The 20,591-nt window shown below is 44.3% G+C and overlaps 1 protein-coding gene across 2 annotated transcripts in view; it reads right to left on the bottom strand.

Annotated features, from left to right (window-relative positions):
- Exd2 (exonuclease 3'-5' domain containing 2) overlaps positions 1 to 11,685 on the bottom strand; it is a 43,585-nt gene extending 31,900 nt beyond the window's left edge. Inside the window, exons 1-2 of one of the 2 annotated variants that reach the window (XM_045155360.1) lie at positions 11,561 to 11,685; positions 4,163 to 4,557 (exon numbers count right to left, since the gene is read on the bottom strand). In XM_045155360.1, coding sequence (XP_045011295.1) covers positions 4,163 to 4,510 — 348 coding nt within the window. In that variant the 5' untranslated portion in view covers positions 4,511 to 4,557; positions 11,561 to 11,685. The remainder of the gene's footprint in view (positions 1 to 4,162; positions 4,558 to 11,560) is intronic. The other variant, XM_045155361.1, reaches the window with a different exon arrangement.
- Positions 11,686 to 20,591: the final 8,906 nt, after the last annotated feature.

The raw sequence follows: 20,591 nt of genomic DNA, 5'->3' as shown, positions 1-20,591 counted from the left end.
CACACACTTTTCATTCCAGTACTCTGCGCACGCACATGTTTTCACTAAATCCTTTGACCTGAGTTCTTATGTTTTGCCTTTTACGTGTGTGCGCCCTTTCTATGGGCTCCCCCCGCACACACACCCAGATTTCTCTGTGATAGAGATTTCCCTAACTTTTCATTCCCTCATCTCCCCTTCCAGCAGGACAAGGAGGGGAATTCCCTTCTGACCTGAGCTTTTTTGTTTGTTTGTTTTTAACAAGAGCACACCCTACCTTTATTTACTTTTCTTACGTTTAAATCCTTGACGGGTACAGCATCACACGGATTCTGTGTGCAATGAATGACCTTGGCAGGAAGCTTGCTTTGGAATTTGGCTTGAATGCATCATGCCACGGCTTCTGTGGGCCCAAGTTACCTTTCCCTAGGCTCCTCTGGGTTTTTTGTTGTTGTTGTTGTTTGTTTGTTTTATTTTGTTTTGTTTTTGTGAGGTAAGGTCTTACTCTGGCCCGGGCTGACCTGGAATTCACTACCTCTGCCTCCCAAATGCTGGGATGAAAGGCGTGTGCCACCACACCCAGCTACTCTGCTTTTATTAGATTTGCCACCAGGAGTCACTGTGGATTTTATTTTATTTATTTATTTTTTTTGCTTTGTCCACATAAGCACATCTCTTGCCCAGTTTCATCTCAGGCATAAACATCTTCAGTTTCAAGAACAGCCATGTGCTCCCTTTGATTCAGAAGATACCACTTACAGCCAGTAAAAACAGCCTTGAACCAGAGTCTTCCAGATATTTGCCTTTTAGAAGTTCTGTTCCCAGCAGCCCTCCATAGGCTCCATGATGGTGGAAAGAGCTAGTCTGAGTCTTTCTAGCTTTCCTCTGGATACCAATTTTACCTAGATAAATCTCATAATTCATAATTTGTCCTAAGTAACCTCAACAATTCATAATTTACCTTTCTCAGAGTCTTTCCAAGTCTGTGTTAAAACAGACAAGAACTCAAAGGTTGGGATTCGCATAACTGGGGGGAACCCCCTGATCCCCAAAATCCTGTATCAGCATCATATAGACACATACATGTGCATACACCACACGCACAAGTAAAAAAAAAACAACACAAAAAACTAAATATTAACATAGGTAATATTTTTATTTGTTTTTTGAGACAGGGTCTCATTCTAACCCAGGATAGCCTAGAACTCAGGTAGCTCAGAACAGCACAGAACATATAGCAATCCTCCTGCCCCAACCTCCCAGAATGCAGAGATGACAGGCATATGCCACCATACCTGGCTAGGCAAGTTCCTAGTATTTAGTGAGCATTTGCAAGGCGAGAGAAAGAGCTCAGCAGTTAAGACTGCTTGCTGTATAAGCATGAGGACCTAAGTTCCATCACCAGCACCATGTGAGAAGCTGGGCATAAGCACATGCCTGTAACTCCAGTGCTGAGTCAGGCAGAGCAGGAGCACTGCTCAGGCTCCTTGGCCAGCCAGTCTTAGAAAACAGGGAGCTCCTGGTTCCACGTGAGACTATCTCAGGGAAACAAGTTGGAAGAGTGATAGATAAGGACATCCAGTATCTTCCTTTGGCTTCAACATTCATGTGCACAGGGACACTCACATCTTCACACACCTACATTCACCCACACTCACACTGCATTCACTACACATAGAAACCAAAAAAAAATTTAAAATGAGCACTTATAGTATGTCAAATCATGCCCTTCTGGGAAAGTGGCTCAGCAGTTAAGGCACTTGCCTGCAAAGGTTCAATTCCCCAGTACCTACATAAAGCCACATGTATACAGTGGCACTTGCATTTGGAATTCATTTACAGCAGCTAGAGACCCTAGTGTGCCCATTCTCTCTTTCTCTCTCGGCTTAAAAAAAGATAAAAATATTAAGGGCTGGAGAGAAGACTAAGCAGTTGAGCACTTGCCTATGAAGCCTAAGGACCCAGGTTCAACTCCCCAGAACTCATGTAACCCAAATGCACATGGTGCATGTATCTGGAGTTCGTCTGCAATGGCTACAGGCCCTGGTGTGCCCATTTTCTCTCTCTCTCTCATCTGAAGTTCATTTGCAGTGGCTGGAGGCCTTGGTGTACCCATTCTCTCCCTCTTTCTCTGCCTCTTTCCCTCTATTAAATAAATGTGTGTGTGTATTAAATTACCAAAGAAGGAAAACTGAGCACATTCTTTTATAATTGTTGCTTTTTTCCTTTTTCTTTTGTTGTGAGTATACATATATAGGTATATGGGTGCACATGTATACACATGTATATGGAGGCCAGAGGTTGACACTAAAAGTTTTTTTGTAGTTGCTGTTGTTTTTTGTTTTTCAAGGTAGGGTCTCACTCTAGCCCAACTAACTTGGAATTCACTATGTAGTCTCAGGGTGGCCTCGAACTCACAGCAATCCTCCTACCTCTGCCTCCCAAGTGCGGGGATTAAAGGTGTGCGACACCACGGCCACCTTTATTTTAGTTTTTAAATTTATTTACTTGCAAGTAAATATAGCAAGAAAGAGAATGGGCACAACAGGGCCTCCAGCCCTGCTACAGACGAACTCCAGATGCATGCACCACTTAGTGCACCTGGCTTTATGTGGGTACTGGGGAATCAAACATGGGTCCTTCGATCTTGCAGGCAGACACCTTAATGACTAAGCCATTTCTCCAGCCCTTATTTATTTTGATTTTTTGAGGTAGGATCTCACTAGTCCAGGCTGACCTGGAATTCACTACATAGTCTCAGACCTCTGCCTCCCAAGTGCTAGGATTAAAGGCATGGGCACCATGCCCAGCCACCATTTGTGTTTTTTTAATATCTTATTTATTTGAGAAAGATAGGGGGAGAGAGAGAGAGAGTGAATGAACGTAAGAGTATATGGGCATGCCAGGGTCTCCTGCCTTTGCAAATGAACTCTAGATGCATATGCCACTTTGTGTATCTGGCTTTACATGGGTACTGGTTGCAATCAAACCCAGACTGTTAAGACCCTGCATGTGAGCACCTTTAACCACTGACCAAACTCTCCAGCCCCTCCACTTTATTTTATTTTCTTTAGTTTCTCAAGGTAGAGACTCACTCTATGCCAGAGAGACCTGGAATTCACTATGTGTCTCAGGGTAGTCTCATATTCATGGCACTCTTCCTACCTCTGCCTCCTGTATGTTGGGATTAAAGGCATGTGCCACCATGCCCAGCTCACTTTATTTATTTTTTAAATATTTATTTGCTTATTTACTTGAGAAAGAAATGCTGTGGGGGACAGGCCAGGTGTGCTGGTGCATGCTTTTTATCCCAGCACTTGAGAGGCAGAGGTAAGAGGATCACTCTGAGTTCAAGGCCACCCTGAGACTACATAGTAAATTCCAGGTCAGCCTGGAATAGAGCAAGACCTTACCTCAAAAAAAGAAAAAACAAAAGAAACAGGAAGATAGAGAAAGAGCATACCAGGACCTCCAGCCAATGCAAATGAACTCCAGATGCATGCATCACTTTGTGCATCTGGCTTTACATGGGTCCTGGGGAATTGCACCTGGGTCCTTTGGCTTTGCTGGCAAATGACCTGACTGCTAAGCCACTTCTCTAGCCCGCCCTTCCTTCCTTCCTTCCTTCCTTCCTTCCTTCCTTCCTTCCTTCCTTCCTTCCTTCCTTCCTTCCCTCCCTCCCTGCCTCCCTTCCCTCCCTCCCTCCCTCCCTCCCTCCCTCCCTCCCTCCCTCCCTCCCTCCCTCCCTCCCTTCTTTCTTTCTTTCTTTCTTTCTTTCTTTATTTTTTGCAAGGTAGTATCTTGCTGTAGCCCAGGCTGACCTGGAATTCACTATGTAAGTACAATCAGGCTGGCCTCGAATTCATAGCAATCCTACTTCTGACTCCCATGTGCTGGGATCAAAGGCTTGCGCCATCAGGTCTGACTTCTCCCTTTGTTTTTTAAGACAGGGTCTCTCACTGAATCTGAACTCACCAATTCGGCAAGACTAGCTGGAAAGCAGGACTCAAAAGACTTTGCCGGCTCCACGTCCCCAGCACCGGGATCACAGGCACATGTCGGCACACTGGACTTCACTAGGCTCGGGGAAAACTCAGGTCCTCACGCTAGCACAGCAGGCGCCTTACCAGCTGACCCGCCTCCACAGCATCCTGCGTTTTTCAACTGTTCTTTTTTAACTTACCCACTCACAGTCGATTCCAAGAACTGGAAAATCTTCTAACTCACTCCTAAGCAAGGGCTCAATTTGCTCCCACTCTGCCTCCTGAGACACTGTCACCACCTTTGCCTGGAGTATCCTCTCCTCCCATGAAGCTGTGGGGGCTCTCGGAGCACTGGAGGGCAGCTGGTCTTCTTCTGGTGGGGGGCCCTTGCTTCTGCCTGACCCCCGCGGCTGTGGCTGCCGCTGCTCCTGCGTTCCACGACTGGTCTTACTCCATCGGTGCTGGATGCCCTTCCACAGGACAACACCCCCGACAGCCACACTGAGAAGGGTGGTCACTGTCAAAGCCACAATGCTCTGTCTAGACATATTCCAATTTTTTTCTGCTTAGGAAAGCAATTCATCAATCCCACAATCTGTAAACAAATGGCAAAAATGTATTTATACATAGAATATAAACTTACATGTAAACAAGTTTTCCCCTAAAAACTTCCAATTACAATCTGTATGCCCAGAACTAAATCCACTGGTACAAATTTCAACAGAAAGCAGTAATATTAAGACTCTTAATTTCCTTCTTTCTTTCTTTGACAGAGATAGGAAGAGTGGTAAATAGAGAAAATGGATGCACCAAAGCCTCTAGCCACTTTTAATGAACTCTAGATACATGTGCCACATATTACATCTGGCTTATGTGTGTACTGGGGACTCAAACCTGGGTCCTTTTGGCTTTGCAGGAAAGCACCTTAACCGCTAAGCCATCTCTCTAATCTTCTTTTTAAAATATATGTATTTTTTTTTATTTATTTGCAAGTAGAGAGAAAGAATAAGAGAGAGAGCGTGTGTGAGAGAGAGAGAGAGAATGAGAATGAGAATAAACATGACAAGGCCTCTAGCAAATGAACTCCAGATACATGTGCTACTTTTGCATCTGTCTTTCTGTGACTATCCGGACCATTAAGCTTTGCAAGCAAGCACCTTTAACAACTGAGCCATCTCTCTAGCCCAACATCTCTATTTATGTCTATTTTTTCTTTCTTTCTTTCTTCCTTCCTTTTTTTCTTTCTTTCTTTCTTTCATTTGTTTGTTTTCAAGGTGGAGCCTCTAGCCGAGGCTAACCTGGCATTCACTGTGTAGTCCCAGGCTGGCCTTAAACTCACAGTGATCTGCCTACCTCGGCCTCCCGAGTGCTGGGATTAAAGGCACCCAGCACCATGTCCAGGTATACTGTTTTTTAAAAATGTCAACTTTGGGCTGAAGATTCTGGCATGCTCATTCTATCTATCGGACTGCCTATCTAAGTATCTCTCTATCTGTCTCTCTCAATCTCTCTCAAATAAAAATAAAACAGGCCAGGCACGGTGGTGCATGCCTTTAATCCCAGCACTCGGGAGGCCGAAGTAGGTGGATCACTGTGAATTCGAGGCCACCCTGAGACTACATAGTGAATGCCAGGTCAGCCTGAGATAGGGGGAGACCCTAACTTGAAAGTCAATAAATAAACAAATAAATAAAATATTGAAAAATACATTTTTAAAAAAAATCAATTTTACTCTAGGCACTGTGCTGGGTACTTTGTATGTGCTTTCTCCAGGACTTTAATTAAAGAGGAATAAAGTTTGATGAGACTAAATAACTGCATAAGACTGTTGGTTAAATAATCTGAAAAGGAACTGGAGAGATTGCTTCGTGGCTAAAGCACTAACCTGTGAAGCCTAAGGATCCAAGTTTGATTTCCTAGCACCCACATAAGCCAGATGCACAAGGTGTCAAATGTACATGGAGTTTATTTGCAGTGGCTAAAGGCCCTGGTGTACCCATTTTCTATCTGCCTGCCTCACTTTCTCTCTCTTTCTCAAATAAACAAATAATTAAAAAAATAATAATAATCAAAGGCTGGGTGTGGTAGTGCATACCTTTAAGCCCAGCACTTGGGAGGCAGAGGTAGGATTGGCATGAGTTCGAGGTCAGCCTGAGACTACACAGTGAATTACATACAGGTCAGCACGGGTTAGAGTGAGACTCTACCTCAAAAAAAAAAATAAAATAAAATAATAATAATAATAATAATAATAATAATAATTGGAGCTGGAGAAATGGCTTAGCAGCCAAGGCAATTGCCTGTGAAGCCTAAGGACCCTGGTTCAATTCCCCAGTAACCAGGTAAGCACAAGGAGGTATACAGGCAGTGGCTAGAGCCCTGGCATGCCATTCTCTCTCTCTCCCTCCCTCTCTCAAAATAAATAAAATATTTATTTTTAATAGGGCTGAGCCAGGCGTGGTGGCGCATGCTTTTAATCCCAGAACTTGGGAGGCAGAGGTAGGAGGATCCCTGTAAACTCAAGGTCACCTTGAAACTACATAGTAAATTCCAGGTCAGCCTTGGCTAGATCAAGACCCTACCTCAAAACACCAAAAAAATAAAAAATCTGAAAAGATATAACTTTCCTTTCCCACTCTACAGCTGATTAGCAAAAGGGTAAGAAATATTTCTTTTCCCCACTCTGAACAACCCAAATGGTGAAGTGAAAATAACATGAAAAAGATGAAAATTGGGGTGGAGAGATGGCTTAATAGTTAAGGTGCTTGCCTGTAAAGCCAAAGGACTTATGTTTGATTCCCCAGAAGCCACATAAGCCAGAAGCACAAGGCGGCACATGCATCTGGAGTTTGTTTGCAGGGGCTAGGAAGCCCTGATACACCCATTCTCTCACTATCTGACACTTTGCCACCCCCCTCAAATAAATAATTAAGTAAAGTAATGGCTGGAGGCCCTCATTCTCATTCTCTCTCTCTCTCTCTCAAATAAATAAATAAAAATAAAATATTTTTTTAAGAAAGATGAAATTCTGAAGCCGGGCATGGTAGCACATGCCTTTACTCCCAGCACTCGGAAGGCAAAAGTAGGAGGATCACCGTGAGTGTGAGGCCACCTGAGACTACATAGTGAATTTCAGGTCAACCTGGGTTAGAAAGAAACCCTATCTCAAAAAAAAAGAAAGAAAGAAAGGGAAAAAGAAAAGAAAGAAAGAAAGAAACTTTCTCTCAGGAAGCTGAGGCAGGTAGATCAAGGCCTGCCCGAGTAATGTGGTGAGACTCTCTGCTTCCAAATGAAGGCACAAGCTGGCAAAGTGGTCAATGCCTGTAATCTCAGCACTCAGGAGGCACAGGTGGAGGAGTTCCAGGCCAGCCTGGGTCTCATGAGAGTCTTATTAGTGAGATCCAGGTTAATGAGAGACCCTGACTCAAAGAAGGTGGACAATGCTCCTGATGGTAACACCCAAGGTTGGCACAGATGAACATGCACACCAGCACACGTGTACACACACACATGAACATGCATACGCACACCACATACACATGTAAAAAATACAACATAAATCCAGGCGTGGTGGCACACACCTTTAATCCCAGCACTCAGGAGGCAGAGGTAGGAAGATTGCCGTGAGTGCAAGGCCACCCTGAGACTCCACAGTGAATTCCAGATCAGCCTGGGCTACAGCAAGACCCTACCTCAAAAAAACAAAAATAAAGAATTAAATTAAAATAAACTCTTACAACTAAATACTGAAAAAGACAAACCAATTTAAAACCAGATTAAGAATATGAATAGACATTTGGAAGAAGACTGAAAAAATGGCCAAACAGTATATGAAACATCATTAACTATCAAGGAAAATACAAATTAAAACCACAGTGACATAACACTTCAAAACCATTATTAGCACAGCTCTCAAAAATATAGTAAGTATTGGCAATAATGTGGAGAAATCAAAAACCTTCATACACTGTCAGAATGCCAAATGATTCAGCTGCTTTGGGAAACAGTCTGGCAGATCCTCAAACAGTTAAACATAAAGTCTCCATATGCCCAGTTAATTCCACTCCCAGCTCCAGAGCTGAAGGAAATGAAAACAAGCCTACATGAAGTCCATAGCAACACTATTTATAATAATCCCCAAATGGAAACAACCCAGAAGGCCATTCACTGATGAACGGCCACATACAAGATACAGCCAATCTACAAGTATGGGTTTAATAGTGTTCTCCAAAAAGGTAGGTTGAGGTCCTAACCCAGAACCAGTGAGCATGGCCTTACTAAGCAAAGAGTCTTTCCAGATGTTAAGGCGCTTACCTGTGAAGCCCAAGGACCCAGGTTTGATTCCCCAGTACCCATATATACCTAAGGTATACCATGTATATCTTTCTAACCCATGTATGCCTAAGGTGACACATGTGTCTGGAGTTCATTTGCAGTGGTTGAAGGCCCTGGTGCCCCCATTCTCCCTCCCTCTCTTTCAAATATATGTATATTTTAAAGTTCAGGGCTGTAGGGATGGCTTAGCAGTTAAGGTACTTAACTGCAAAGCCAAAGGATCGAGGTTCAATTCCCCAGGTCCCATGTAAGTCAGATGCACAAGGTGGCATGTGCATCTGCAGTTCATTTGCATCACACACTCTTTCCCAAATAATAAAAATAATAAACAATAAAAAATCCAAACAATCTCTTGGCTGCTCCTGAACTTCCCGGTTCTGCTAAGCCTTCCCTGGTCACAGCCCAACTGGAGCTTTCTGCACTTTCTTCATCTAATAAAGTCTCTCTAATCCTTAAAATAAAAAATAAAAATTTTTTAGGTTCAAGGTTCTCCTTAGGTACATAGCATAGCAAGTTTGAGGCTATCCTGGGCTACATGAAACCCTATCTCAAAAACAAAACAAACACATATTCCTGCTGTGTTGGCACACATCTGTAGTCCTACCTGTGGGGAGGTAGGAACAGGAGGATGAATTTGAAGGAAGCCTGAGCATACAACAAGAACCTGTCTCAAAATATATAGCTGGCTGTGGTGGCACATGCCAATAGGATATTGCTGAAGAGGCAGAGGTAGAAGGACCAGGAGTTCTAGGCCAGCCTGGGCTAAAACAAAAAGTAAATAAATAAGTAAGCCAGATGTGGTGGTGCACACATTTACTCCCAGCACTCACTTGGCTGAGGCAGGAGGACCACCATGAGTTGGCTGCCAGCCTGGGCTACAAAGTGAATTCCATGTCAGCCTGTGCAACAGTGAGACCTATCAAAAGAGAGAGAGAGAGTAGCCCAGCATAGTGGCACATGCCTTTAATCCCAGAACTCTGGAGGCAGAGGTAGGAGGATCGCTGTGAGTTCAAGGCTACCCTGAGACTACATAGTGCATTCCACGTCAGCCTGGGCTAGAGCAAAACCCTACCTCAAAAAAACAATATATATATTTTTTTCTTTGCATTGTGTACCCAACAATGGGAAACAACCTATGGAATTCCACTACAACAGAATATTAACATACTATAGAACTTATAAAACTATAGGAAGAGCAGGCCTCTATATGTCAACAAATAATTTCAAAACTCACTTATTTATTTATCTTTTTTGGGGGAGAGGGGGTGGAGGTAAGGTCTCACTCTAGCCCAGGCTGACCTGGAATTGGAATTCACTATGTCGTCTCAGGGTGGCTTCAGATTCAACGATCCTCCTACCTCTGTCTCCCAAGTGCTGAGATTAAAGGTGTGCACCACCACGCCTGGCTTAAAACTCATTTAAAAAAATTTTTTTTAATTTATTTGAGAAAGAGGCAGACAGAAAGAGAATGAGTATGGACAGACCAGAGCCTCTTCCACTGCAAACGAATTCCAGATTCATGTGCCACTTTGTACATCTGGCTTTATGTGGGGACTGGAGAGTGGGAGTGCCTTCCTTTCTCACGCCCTGGCCATCTTGGTGGCTGCTCTTGGTCAGGGCTCATCCTGCACCTAAGGGAAGAAGATGGTGGCTGCAAAGAAGACAAAAAAAAAAAAAAAACCCTGGAGCCCATCAGCTCCTGGCTCCAACTCATTATGCAAAGTGTAAAGTAGGCGCTGGGGTCCAAGCTGACTCTGAAGATGATCAGACAGGGCAAAGCGAAATTGGTCATCCTTACAGAAACTGCCCAGCTTTCAGGAAATCTAAATACTATACATAGAATACTATACACACACACACACACACACACACACACACACATCTATGCACATATATATGCACATATATATACATGGCTGAGGAGATGACTCAGAGGTAAGAGAGCTTTCAGTGCAATCATGAAGTTCTGACGGCTACCCAAGTTCAATCCCCCAGCACCCACATGACAGCTGGGCGTGGGCATGTACAACTATAACCCCTGAGGAGGAGAGGTCACAGAATCACCACATTACTCACTGGTTGACGGGGTGGGCAGCAAAAAAAAAAAAAAAAAAAAAAAAAAAAAAAAACCAAAAGAACAGTAGCTCTGGGTTAAGCGAGAGACTCCATCCAAGAAAACAGGCAATAGGAGCAGTGAAAAGGGGACACTGGGCAGTCATTCTCCTTTGGTCCCCCGTGTGTGCGCACAGGGCATGTGCATCTGCACACACTTGTGCCTGCACTACGCAAACACACCACACACAAGCCAAAATAAATCAAAAAAATTAAATGTTTCAAAACTTTTTTTTCTTTCGGTTTCTTCTGTACATTGAGTCTCACTCTAGCCCAGAGTGCTGGGATTTAAGGCGTGGGTTACTACACAGGCTCCTAAAACTGCATTTTAAAAAGAATAAAACCAGGAAAAGCCAGGTGTGGTGGCACACACCTTTAATCCCAGCACTTGGGAGGCAGAGGAAGGAGGGTCACCCGTGAGTTCAGGGCCACCGGGAGACTACAGAGCGAATTCCAGGTCAGCCTGGGTTACAGGGAGACCCTACCTCGAAAACCCAAAAGAATAACGAGAGAAGGTGTATATCAGGGAATCGGGGTGCAACAGTGTAACAAACGCTTATAGATGTTTGGGTTTGTTTACACTCTGAGATGTCAATGTTGTAATAAACAGTATCTACGGCTCTTGCTCTGGTCTACCCCGAGGATGTGGAAAGCGAGAGTTAGCAGGGGCTCCCGGCAGGGTCCCCCCCGCCGCCGCAGCGAAGGGGATCGGGTCGGCGCAGGTAAAGCCAGCAACGGGGCCCGGGGAGCGCGCGGCGGCGGCGCGGGAGCGGCGGCCGTTGCCGGGTGCGGCCGGGGCGGGGCCTGCTCCTGAGCTGATTGGGTCCAGGAGCCTCGGAGGCTTTGACGGATGCTCAGAGAGACACGGCTCGGGCACGGAAAGGGGCGGCCGGGGGAAGGCGTGGGGCCAATCGCTAGGTTAGCTCGGGAGTCCCGCGGGCTGCCAGGGGCCGGCGGGCGGCAGAGGGGCAGGACCCGCTCGCCGGGGGACGAGTGGCCCCGAACAGCCGCCCATGCACGGTGGGACCCCCCACCCCCACCCCCCTCCACGGCATCACGACCCTCCCCGGCGCTCACCTGACCTCCCCTCCGCCCCGCCCCGCCCGCGCCCAGCCCCAAGGGAAGACCTCGCCGACGCGATCGGCACCTACCTGCGGAGCCTCTCGGCCGTCAAGCTGGAGCCTCCCGGGCCGCCCGCGCGTACGGAGGCGTAAACGCCGCAACCACTTCCGGCCCAGCGGCCGGCCAGGCAGCGTAACCCCAGCGCAAAGTGTGCCGATGGGCAGCGCCATCTTGTACGGAAATGCCTGCGGCAGCTGTTAAACCCCACTTTCTCCTCGGTTGAAAAAAGGCCCCGATTAAAAAAAAAAGGGGGGGGGGAGGATGTAAACCGGGCGTGGTGATGCACGCCTTTAATCCCAGCAAAAAGGTAGAAGGAGAGCTGGGAGTTCAAGGCCACCCTAAGACTACACAGTGAATTCCAGGTCAGCCTGGGCTAGAACTACATCCTACCTTGGATTTAAAAAAAAAAAAAAAAAGAAGGAAGGAAAGACGGAATGTTTCTGTGGACAAGTGGTACTTTTGTTTCTGGAATGGTGTTTCCGGTTTTTGGTTTTGAAAGAAGTCCACAGAGCCCTCACATATGCAATGTGAAACATCTAATTTTTATTCTTTATTACCCCGGGGTAGTGTTTCTCTATACATTAATTTTCTTAACTGCTCAGTGCTAACAGTAAATGAGACTGTGCTTAATATATTCTTCATTAGAATTACACATCCTATGACCATGAATAACTTAGACTTTTGTTTGTTTTTTCAGAAAGACTCATACGCAGCCCATGCTAGTCTCTTAACTCTTGCTAACCTCTGGGCCTTCTGCACACACCTCCATTGTGCTGGGATCACAGCTTTACGCTACCACACCTGGCTTATGTGCTGCTGGGGACTGAACCAAGGGCTTTGTGCGTAGCAAGCGCTCAACCAGCTGGCGACATGCCCAGTCCATCATTTAGTCTTTATGAGCAACTACCACACGTGAGGCAGCTAATGTGTACTACAAGCTGTCCCTTATCATGGGATGTTCAAATCAGGAAAAACAAGATGTGCACTGAAAAAATATACATATTTGCATATATATGTATATGCATATATATAGTATAATTAATAGCTGCCATTTGACTGTATGCACTGCAGCTACAAATCAGTGGACATTATAACACGTGTTGGCAGCCTCACATGTAAATACAAAGCTTGTTAACCTTGCCTTCTCTCTCTGTATATCTGCATGCAATATATTACAAATATTGTGTATGACCTATTACATAATCTAGATATATAATGGATTATGTATTATATTGCCTCCAATACAGAGAAATAAGATTTATTAGATAGTAGCTATAAGGTGGAAACTTTCAGCAACTATAAAGGATTAATTCACTCCATTTTTTTCTTTTCAAAATTTTTTATTAACAACTTCCATGATTATAAAAAAAATCCCACGATAATGCCCTGCCACTTTCCCCTTTGAAACTCCATTCTGCATCATATCCCCTCCCCATCTCAAATCAGTCTCTCTTTTATTTTGATGCCATGATCTTTTCCTCCTATTATGATGGTCTTGAGTAGGTAGTGTCAGGCACTGTGAGGTCATGGATAACCAGGCCATTTTGTGTCTAGAGGGAGCACGTTGTAAGGAGTCCTACCCTTCCTTTGGCTCTTAAATTCTTAAATTCCACCTCTTCCACATTAGACCCTAAGCCTTGGAAGGTGTGATAGAGATATTGCAATACTAAGCACTGCGGTCACTTCTTTTCAGCACCATGATACCTTCTGAGTCGTCCCAAGGTCACTGGCATCTAAAAAGAGGAGATTCTCTACCAAAAGTGAGAGTAGCATTAACACAAGGGTATGAACATTAAGAGAAATGCTTACTGGGCAGTATGATAAGCATAGAATATACATTTATCCCGACAACAGCAGACATTACACCCCCAGGGCTCATGACTACCCCTGCTGTAGGTTTTCAGTATCAGGGATGTATTCCCTCCCATGGAGCAGGCCTCCAGTCCAATTAGAGGGCAGTTGGTTTCCACCATGATAGATGTGTCACTTTGCACCCATTGGCTCATTTGGCCTGGCTGGCCAAATATAAGACTTGCATTGTCCACTGTTGAGTATCTTCACTGTTGATTTCTCTTTCTCCCATTGAACTGCATGCAGAATGGCTTCTTCCAACTTTCTGTCGGCTGGTCTACATGGAGGAGGTTATCAGCTCAGATCCAGCAGGATTTCTCAGTGGACTTGCAGCCCAAGTATGTGGAGTCTTTAGCAATAGGGTCTTACCATAAATTCCTGGTGAGAAACCAAGGGCCTCAGCAATGGCCTATCATGTTTTTGGGAGGTATCCCATCTCTGGCACTGAAAATTTTCTAGCAACAATCTATGGCTCCTGAATGTTCCATTGTCCAAAAAAGTAGGATTCCATATGATTTATTTGCATCCTCTTAGATTTTGATTAGCCCTCCCTCCACCTTTCCTCTACTCAATCTCTTCCCCTGACCTCACTTGGGCCTTTTCACCCCCATTAATCTATTCTTCTACTTACATATATACAATAGCATCCTATTAAGTACCCCCCTCCCTTCCTTTCTCTTCCCTTTATATCTCTTTTCTAGCTTACTTACTTTTGCTAATGAGTTTTCTTCCTACTCGCACTGAAGTCCGATCGTCTGTAGCTGGGATCCACATATGAGAGAGAACATGCGACGCTTGGCTTTCTGGGCCTGGGTTACCTCACTTAGTATAATCCTTTCCAGATCTATCCATTTTCCTGAAAATTTCATAACTTCATTTTTCTTTACCGCTGAGTAGAACTCCATTGTATAAATGCACCATATCTTCATTATCCACTCATCAGTTGAGAGACTTCTAGGCTGTTTCCATTTCCCAGCTATTGTGAATTGAGCAGCAATAAACATGGTTGAGCAAGTATCTCTAAGGTAATGAGATGAGTCCTTAGGATATATACCTAGGAGTGCTATTGCTGGGTCATATGATAGATCTATTTTTAACTGTCTTAGGAACCTCCACACAGATTTCCACAATGGCTAGACCAGATTGCATTCCCACCAACAGTGTAGAAGGATTACTCTTTTTCCACATTTTCGCCAGCATTTATGGTCATTTGTTTTCATGATGGTGGCCAATCTGACAGGAGTGAGATGGAATTTCAATGTAGTTTTAATCTGCATTTCCCTGATGACTAGGAATGTAGAACATTTTTAAGATGCTTATATGCAGTCCATATTTCTTCTTTTAAGAACTCTCTATTTAGTTCCACAGCCCATTTTTTAATTGGCTTGTTTGATTTCTTATTATTTAATTCTTTTAGTCCTTTGTATATCCTAGATATTAATCCTCTATCAGATGTATAGCTGACAAAGAGTTTTTCCCATTCTGTAGGTTGCCTCTTTGCTTTATTCACAGTGTCCTTTGCTGTACAAAATCTTTGTAATATCATGAAGTTCCAGTGGTTAATCTGTGGTTTTATTGCCTGAGCAATTTTATATCATGTATAGTTATCAGTTTATAGGGGCCAAGGGCAGAATGTGTCCCCCATAAACTTAGGTGTTCTGCTCGCTAGGTCCTCAGCAGATGGTGATTTTGAAATTAACACCTCCTGGAGGCAGTGTATTGTTGGGGGTGGATTTATGGGTGTTATAACCAGCTTTCTCTTGCCAGCATTTGGCGCACTCTCCTGTAGCTGTTGGCCACCTAATGTTGGTGAGGAGGTGATGTCTACCCTCTGCTCATATCATTGTCTTCCCCTGCCATCATAGAGCTTCCCCTTGAGTCTGTAAGCCAAAATAAACCTTTTCCCACAAGCTGCTCTTGGTCAGGTATTTTCTGCCAGAAATGTGAACCAGACTGCAACAGTAAAGTTGGTACTGAGAAGTGGTGTCATTGCTGCGAGAATCCTGCCTGTGTGGCTTTAGTACTGAAATCCTAACCATAAGCCTATGGTGGGAAAACCTTGGAAGTGTAACGCCTGCTCTCGTCTGGCTAAATGCATATATTATGCCAAACAAACTGCCCTATAAACACTTTACTTAATGTTCATACCCATATATATGAATGCTACTCTCACTTTTGGCTAGAGAAGCTTCTCTTTTCAGATGTCGGTGACCACTTGGATGACATCCTAGTGCTGAGAAGATGTGATGGAAGATTGTTCAGCACTAAAACATCTCTATCACACCTTCAAGGGCTCAGAGTCCTTTGCCGAAGAGGTGGCAGAAAGAATGTGAGAGCCAAAGGAATGATAGGAGTGCTTACAGTGCAATCATTCAGACAAAAATTGGCCTTGATATATACATACATGGCTTCACAAAGTCTAGCACGACCTTCACAAGACCCTCATAATAGGAGGAAAAAATGATGACATCAAAATAAATGGAGAGAGGGAGGGGATATGATGGAGAGTGGATTGTGAAAGGGAAAGTGAGAGAGGGGAGGAAATTATCTTGGTTTATTGTCTGTAGGTGTGGAAGATGTCAATAAAAAAAAAAAAATTAAAAGAAAAGAAAGAAGAAAACAAACTCCTGAAGGAATCCCAAGATGAAATAGAAAATCAATTTAGCCAGGCGTGGTGGCACATGCCTGTAATCCCAGCATTCGGAAGAGGAAGTAGAGGTAGGAGGATTGCTGTGAGTTCAAGGTCACCCTGAGACTCTGTAGTGAATTCCAGGCCAGCCTGGGCTAGCGTGAAACCCTACCTTGGGAAAAAAAAAAAAAAAATATATATATATATATATCAATTTAATGAAATAAGATTGATACAAGATGTAAGGAAATAGAAATACTGAAGAAATACCAATCTGAAATACTGGAACTGAAAAATTCAGTAAGTAAAAAAAAAAAATAAAAAAAAATGTAGAAATGAGAAGGAAATTACTGCACATGTTCACACTGCTATCTGCAGCCACTCCTGCTGAGCTGGAATTGCTCAGGCGCTTATAGTTTGGGCCCAGCCCCTTCCCTGCCTCATGCTGAGCCCAGGTGTACAGACTTCTTCTGGATTTAGCTGGGGACCCAAAACAAAAAGCCTGGCTACTCACAAGGCTTTTTGGTGGGCTTTTTCCTCTCTTCGGCTCCTGGGCTGTTCGTCTGTCAGCATCCGAGGTTTCCGCCGCCAGTAAGGTTTTGGCTTTCCCACCCACTGCTGCTCTTAGACCACGTGGATGTATCCACTGCCCACCTTTTGGTTCTTGGACTGACCTGCCTAGCTATTCTCCCTTCTTTGGTCCGCGGAATCTCCCTCACCCCTCCTAACTTCCGAATAAATATAATAATTCACAAAAATAATCATCAGTCTTGTTTTATTTCAAATATATTTTTTTAATTTTTTATTTATTTGTGCGAGAGAAAGAGGCAGATAGAGAATGGGCGCGCCAGGGCCTCTAGACACTGCTAATGAACTCCAGGTGCAGGTGCCACTCTGTGCATCTGGCTTTGTGTGGGTGCTGGGGCATCGAACCTGGGTCCTTAGGCTTTGTAGGCAAGTGCCTTAACTGCTAAGCCATTTCCCCAGCCCTTATTTCAATTCTTTAAGTAAAGTAGACACAACGTTGGGTTTGGGGTTTGCATTTGAACTCCCAAAAGTAAGTGCCACTACAGTTGAAGGTTCCACTGAGATATTAAAAGAAGGTTGAATAATTGTATATTATTCAGTTTCCTGCTGGGGAGGGACTGGAATGCCAAGCACATTTCCAGCTGTGTGCAACAAAGGCACAGCGGGTGAAGGCTTTATGTGGCACCGAAGTCCCACAAGACCACAGTACTGGATAGCATACTACAGCTTGCTGGCTGTGGTGGCACATGCTGGTGGGAAATTGCTGAAGAGGCACAGGCAGGAAGCTTAGAATTCCTTAGCCTGACTCCGCAAAGACCACAGTTCTCATATCTTTCTGGTCAATTGCCTTAATGGTTACAGACATTTGTTAGTAACTATGTTTGGCATTTTCCAGTTTATCTCTGGTTTCAAAGGAAATAGATGTTACATCTTTTGGGTTTTTGTTTTTTGTTTTTGTTTGCTTGTTTTTCGAGGTAGGGTCTCATTCTAGCTCAGGCTGACCTGGAATTCACTTTGTAACCTCAGGGTAGCCTGGAACACACAGCACCACCATGCCCAGCTTCTCATTTGGTTTCTTTATTAAGATAAGAAAAGGGAAATATAAGAAAATAAAACAAGGCAGTCTTAATTCCAGCACTTGGGAGGCAGAGGTATGAGGATCGCTATGAGTTTGAGGCCAGCCTGAGCTACAGCAAGACCCTATTCAAAAAAAAAAAAAAAAAAAAGGGCTGGAGAGATGGCTTAGCGGTTAAGTGCTTGCCTGTGAAGCCTAAAGACCCCGGTTCGAGGCTCAGTTCCCCAGGACCCACGTTAGCCAGATGCGCAAGGGGCACACACGTCTGGAGTTCGTTCGCGGTGACTGGAGGCCCCGGTGCACCCATTCTCTCTCTCTCTCTCTCTCTCTCTCTCTCTCTCTCTCTCTCTCTCTGTCTCTGTGCCTTTCTCTCTGTGTCTGTCTCTCTCAAATAGATAAATTTAAAAACAAAATTTTAAATTAAAAATTTAGGGCTGAGCCTAAATGGTGGTGCATGCCTTTAATTCCAGCACTCGGGAGGCAGAGGTAAAAGGATCACCATGAATTTGAGGCCACCCTGAGACTACATAGTGAATTCCAGGTCAGCCTGAGCTAGAGTGAGACCCTACCTCGAAAAAAAAAAAAAAAAAAAAATTAGGGCTGGAGAGACAGATGGCTTAGTGGTAAAGATGCTTGCCTGTGAAGCCTAAGTACCCAAGTTCAACACCCTAGCCAAATGTACATGGTGGCACGTGTGTCTGAAGTTTGTTTGCAGTGGCTGGATCTCCTGGCCTGCCCTTTCTCTCTCTCAATAAATGGCTAAAAATGAAATAAAGTTGTTGTTGTTTTTTAAATTTTAAATTATGGGCTGGAGAGATGGCTTAATGTAACCAAGGTGCTTGCCTGCAAAGCCAAAGGTCCCAGGTTTGATTCCTCAGGACTCACATAAGCCAGATGCACAAGGTGGCACATGCATCTGGAGTTCATTTGCAGTGGCTTGATACCCTGGTGCACCCACTCTTTCTTTTTATTTTATTTTATTTATTTATTAGAGACACAGAGGGAGAGAGAATGGGCAGGCGAGGGCCTCTAGCCACTGCAAACAAACTCCAGATGCATGTGCCATCATGTGCATCTGGCTTACATGGGACCTGGAGAATTGAGCCTGGGTCCTTAGGCTTCACGGGCACTCGCCTTAACCACTAACCATCTCTCCAGTCCGTGCCCACTCTTTCTCTCTCTTTCTCTCTCTCTGCCTCTGTCACATAAATAAATAAAATTTAAATTTTTTAAAAAAGTAGAACTCTGTGAAATGCTCTAACCCACTATATTTCTTCATGGTCCTTTTGTTTACTTTTCTTTACAGAGTCTCACTATCTGTAACCCAGGAAGGCTCTGAATTTGCAATTCTCTGTCTGGGCCTTGCAAACACTGAGATTATTGTCATGCACCACCACGCCCAGCTCTTCCTCAACTGTTGTAGGCGGTCTAAGCAATGATGGCCCAGCTGTATTGGCTATGAAGGAACTACTGCTCTACTTCACAGGCATTCTCCTGCGGTCTGCTCCGTGGGGCTGGAACTGGATCTCTGCAGGGCGCAGTTTTCCTTTGGCGGCTGGGTTCTCTGTAAGAGTCTGCCAACAGTGGAAGATCTGAAGGCAGAATGAAGGAAGAAGGGACTTGCTCCTTCCTGTTGCTTCCTGTTTCTATCGGTGTCACCCAGGCAACAGCTCTTCAGGCCAGCAGCAGCAGTTGGTTCCAGGCTCTGGACTTCTCTGCACATTCGAATAAGCCTCATCACATTCCTCTGAGATACTTGCACCTGTCAGATCCCACTCTAAGCTATGGGGCACCACCATAAGTGAACTCACAGTGATCCTCCTACCTTGGCCTCCCAGGTAGTGCTGGGAATAAAGGTGTGCATCACTATGTCCAGCAAACATACCCCCACGTATGGTCTCATCTTAGCCCAGGCTGATGTGGAACTCGCATTGTAACTCCCGGCTGGCCTCAAACTCATAGCAGTCCTCCTACCTCTGCCTCCCGAGTGCTGGGATTAAAGGCGAGCGCCATCACGCCTGACTTTTGAACCTTTTTTATTTAAGTTTTTTTGTTTTCAGTTTTATTTATTTATTTATTTGAAAGAGAGAGAAGTAGGTAGGTAAAGAGAAACAGAGAGAGAGAGACAGAATGGGCGTACCAGGGCCATCAAACTCCACATGCATGCTCCCCCTTGTGCACCTGGCTTATGTGAGTCCTGGGGAATCGAACCTGGGTCCTTTGGCTTTGCAGTCAGCACTTTAACCACTGAACCGTCTCTCCAGCCCCCTTTTATTTTTTACTACCACTTTTTTCTGCTTTCTCTTTGTAGTTTGCTATTTCCTATAATATCTTCAACAAACGTATGCGTGCTGGGATTGAACCCCGATCCTTGCAGTCTACTACTGAGCTATACTCCAACCCCACATTTCAAGTTGGGATTTTGAGTTGATTTACTCATATCCTTAAACTCAAATACGATGTCTAACAACATATCAATGTGAAATGAGATTCACTGGTATGACAAATAACTTCCGACCTTTAGTTAATAGCATTGAATTAAAAAGCAGGTACTTTGGAGCAACATTTGATTGTTTAGTAGCAATTAATAACAACTGTAGGTTGGAGGTGACTTCACTGAAAACATCCTGAAGAACTTGAAGATCAGGTCATTAAACATTCACTTCTAGCCACAGAAAACAAAAACTTCCATGGCAGCCCTAAAAAAAAAAAAAAAAAAAAAAGCCTCCTTTCTAATCCCTGAAGACTAATCTTTTTGAAAATCAAACAAAATTTAATCGCCAAGGTCTCATAGTTACAGTGTAACTTGATGTCATAGCTTTGTCAGATCTCTCTAGTGAAAGGGCATTGATGGACAGGAGAGCATATGGAAGCTTGTGATAAGGATACTGGGTTGACAGTTGAGAATTTACAGAAGGGTCAGGCATGGTGGCACACGCCTTTAATCCCAGCACTTAGGAGGCAGAGGTAGGAGGAT

Source organism: Jaculus jaculus, chromosome 7, assembly GCF_020740685.1.
Source record: "Jaculus jaculus isolate mJacJac1 chromosome 7, mJacJac1.mat.Y.cur, whole genome shotgun sequence".
Classification (NCBI taxonomy): Eukaryota; Metazoa; Chordata; class Mammalia; order Rodentia; family Dipodidae; genus Jaculus; species Jaculus jaculus.
The sequence above is the reverse complement of the archived record's forward strand: the minus strand, read 5'-3'. Positions and strand labels throughout refer to the sequence as shown.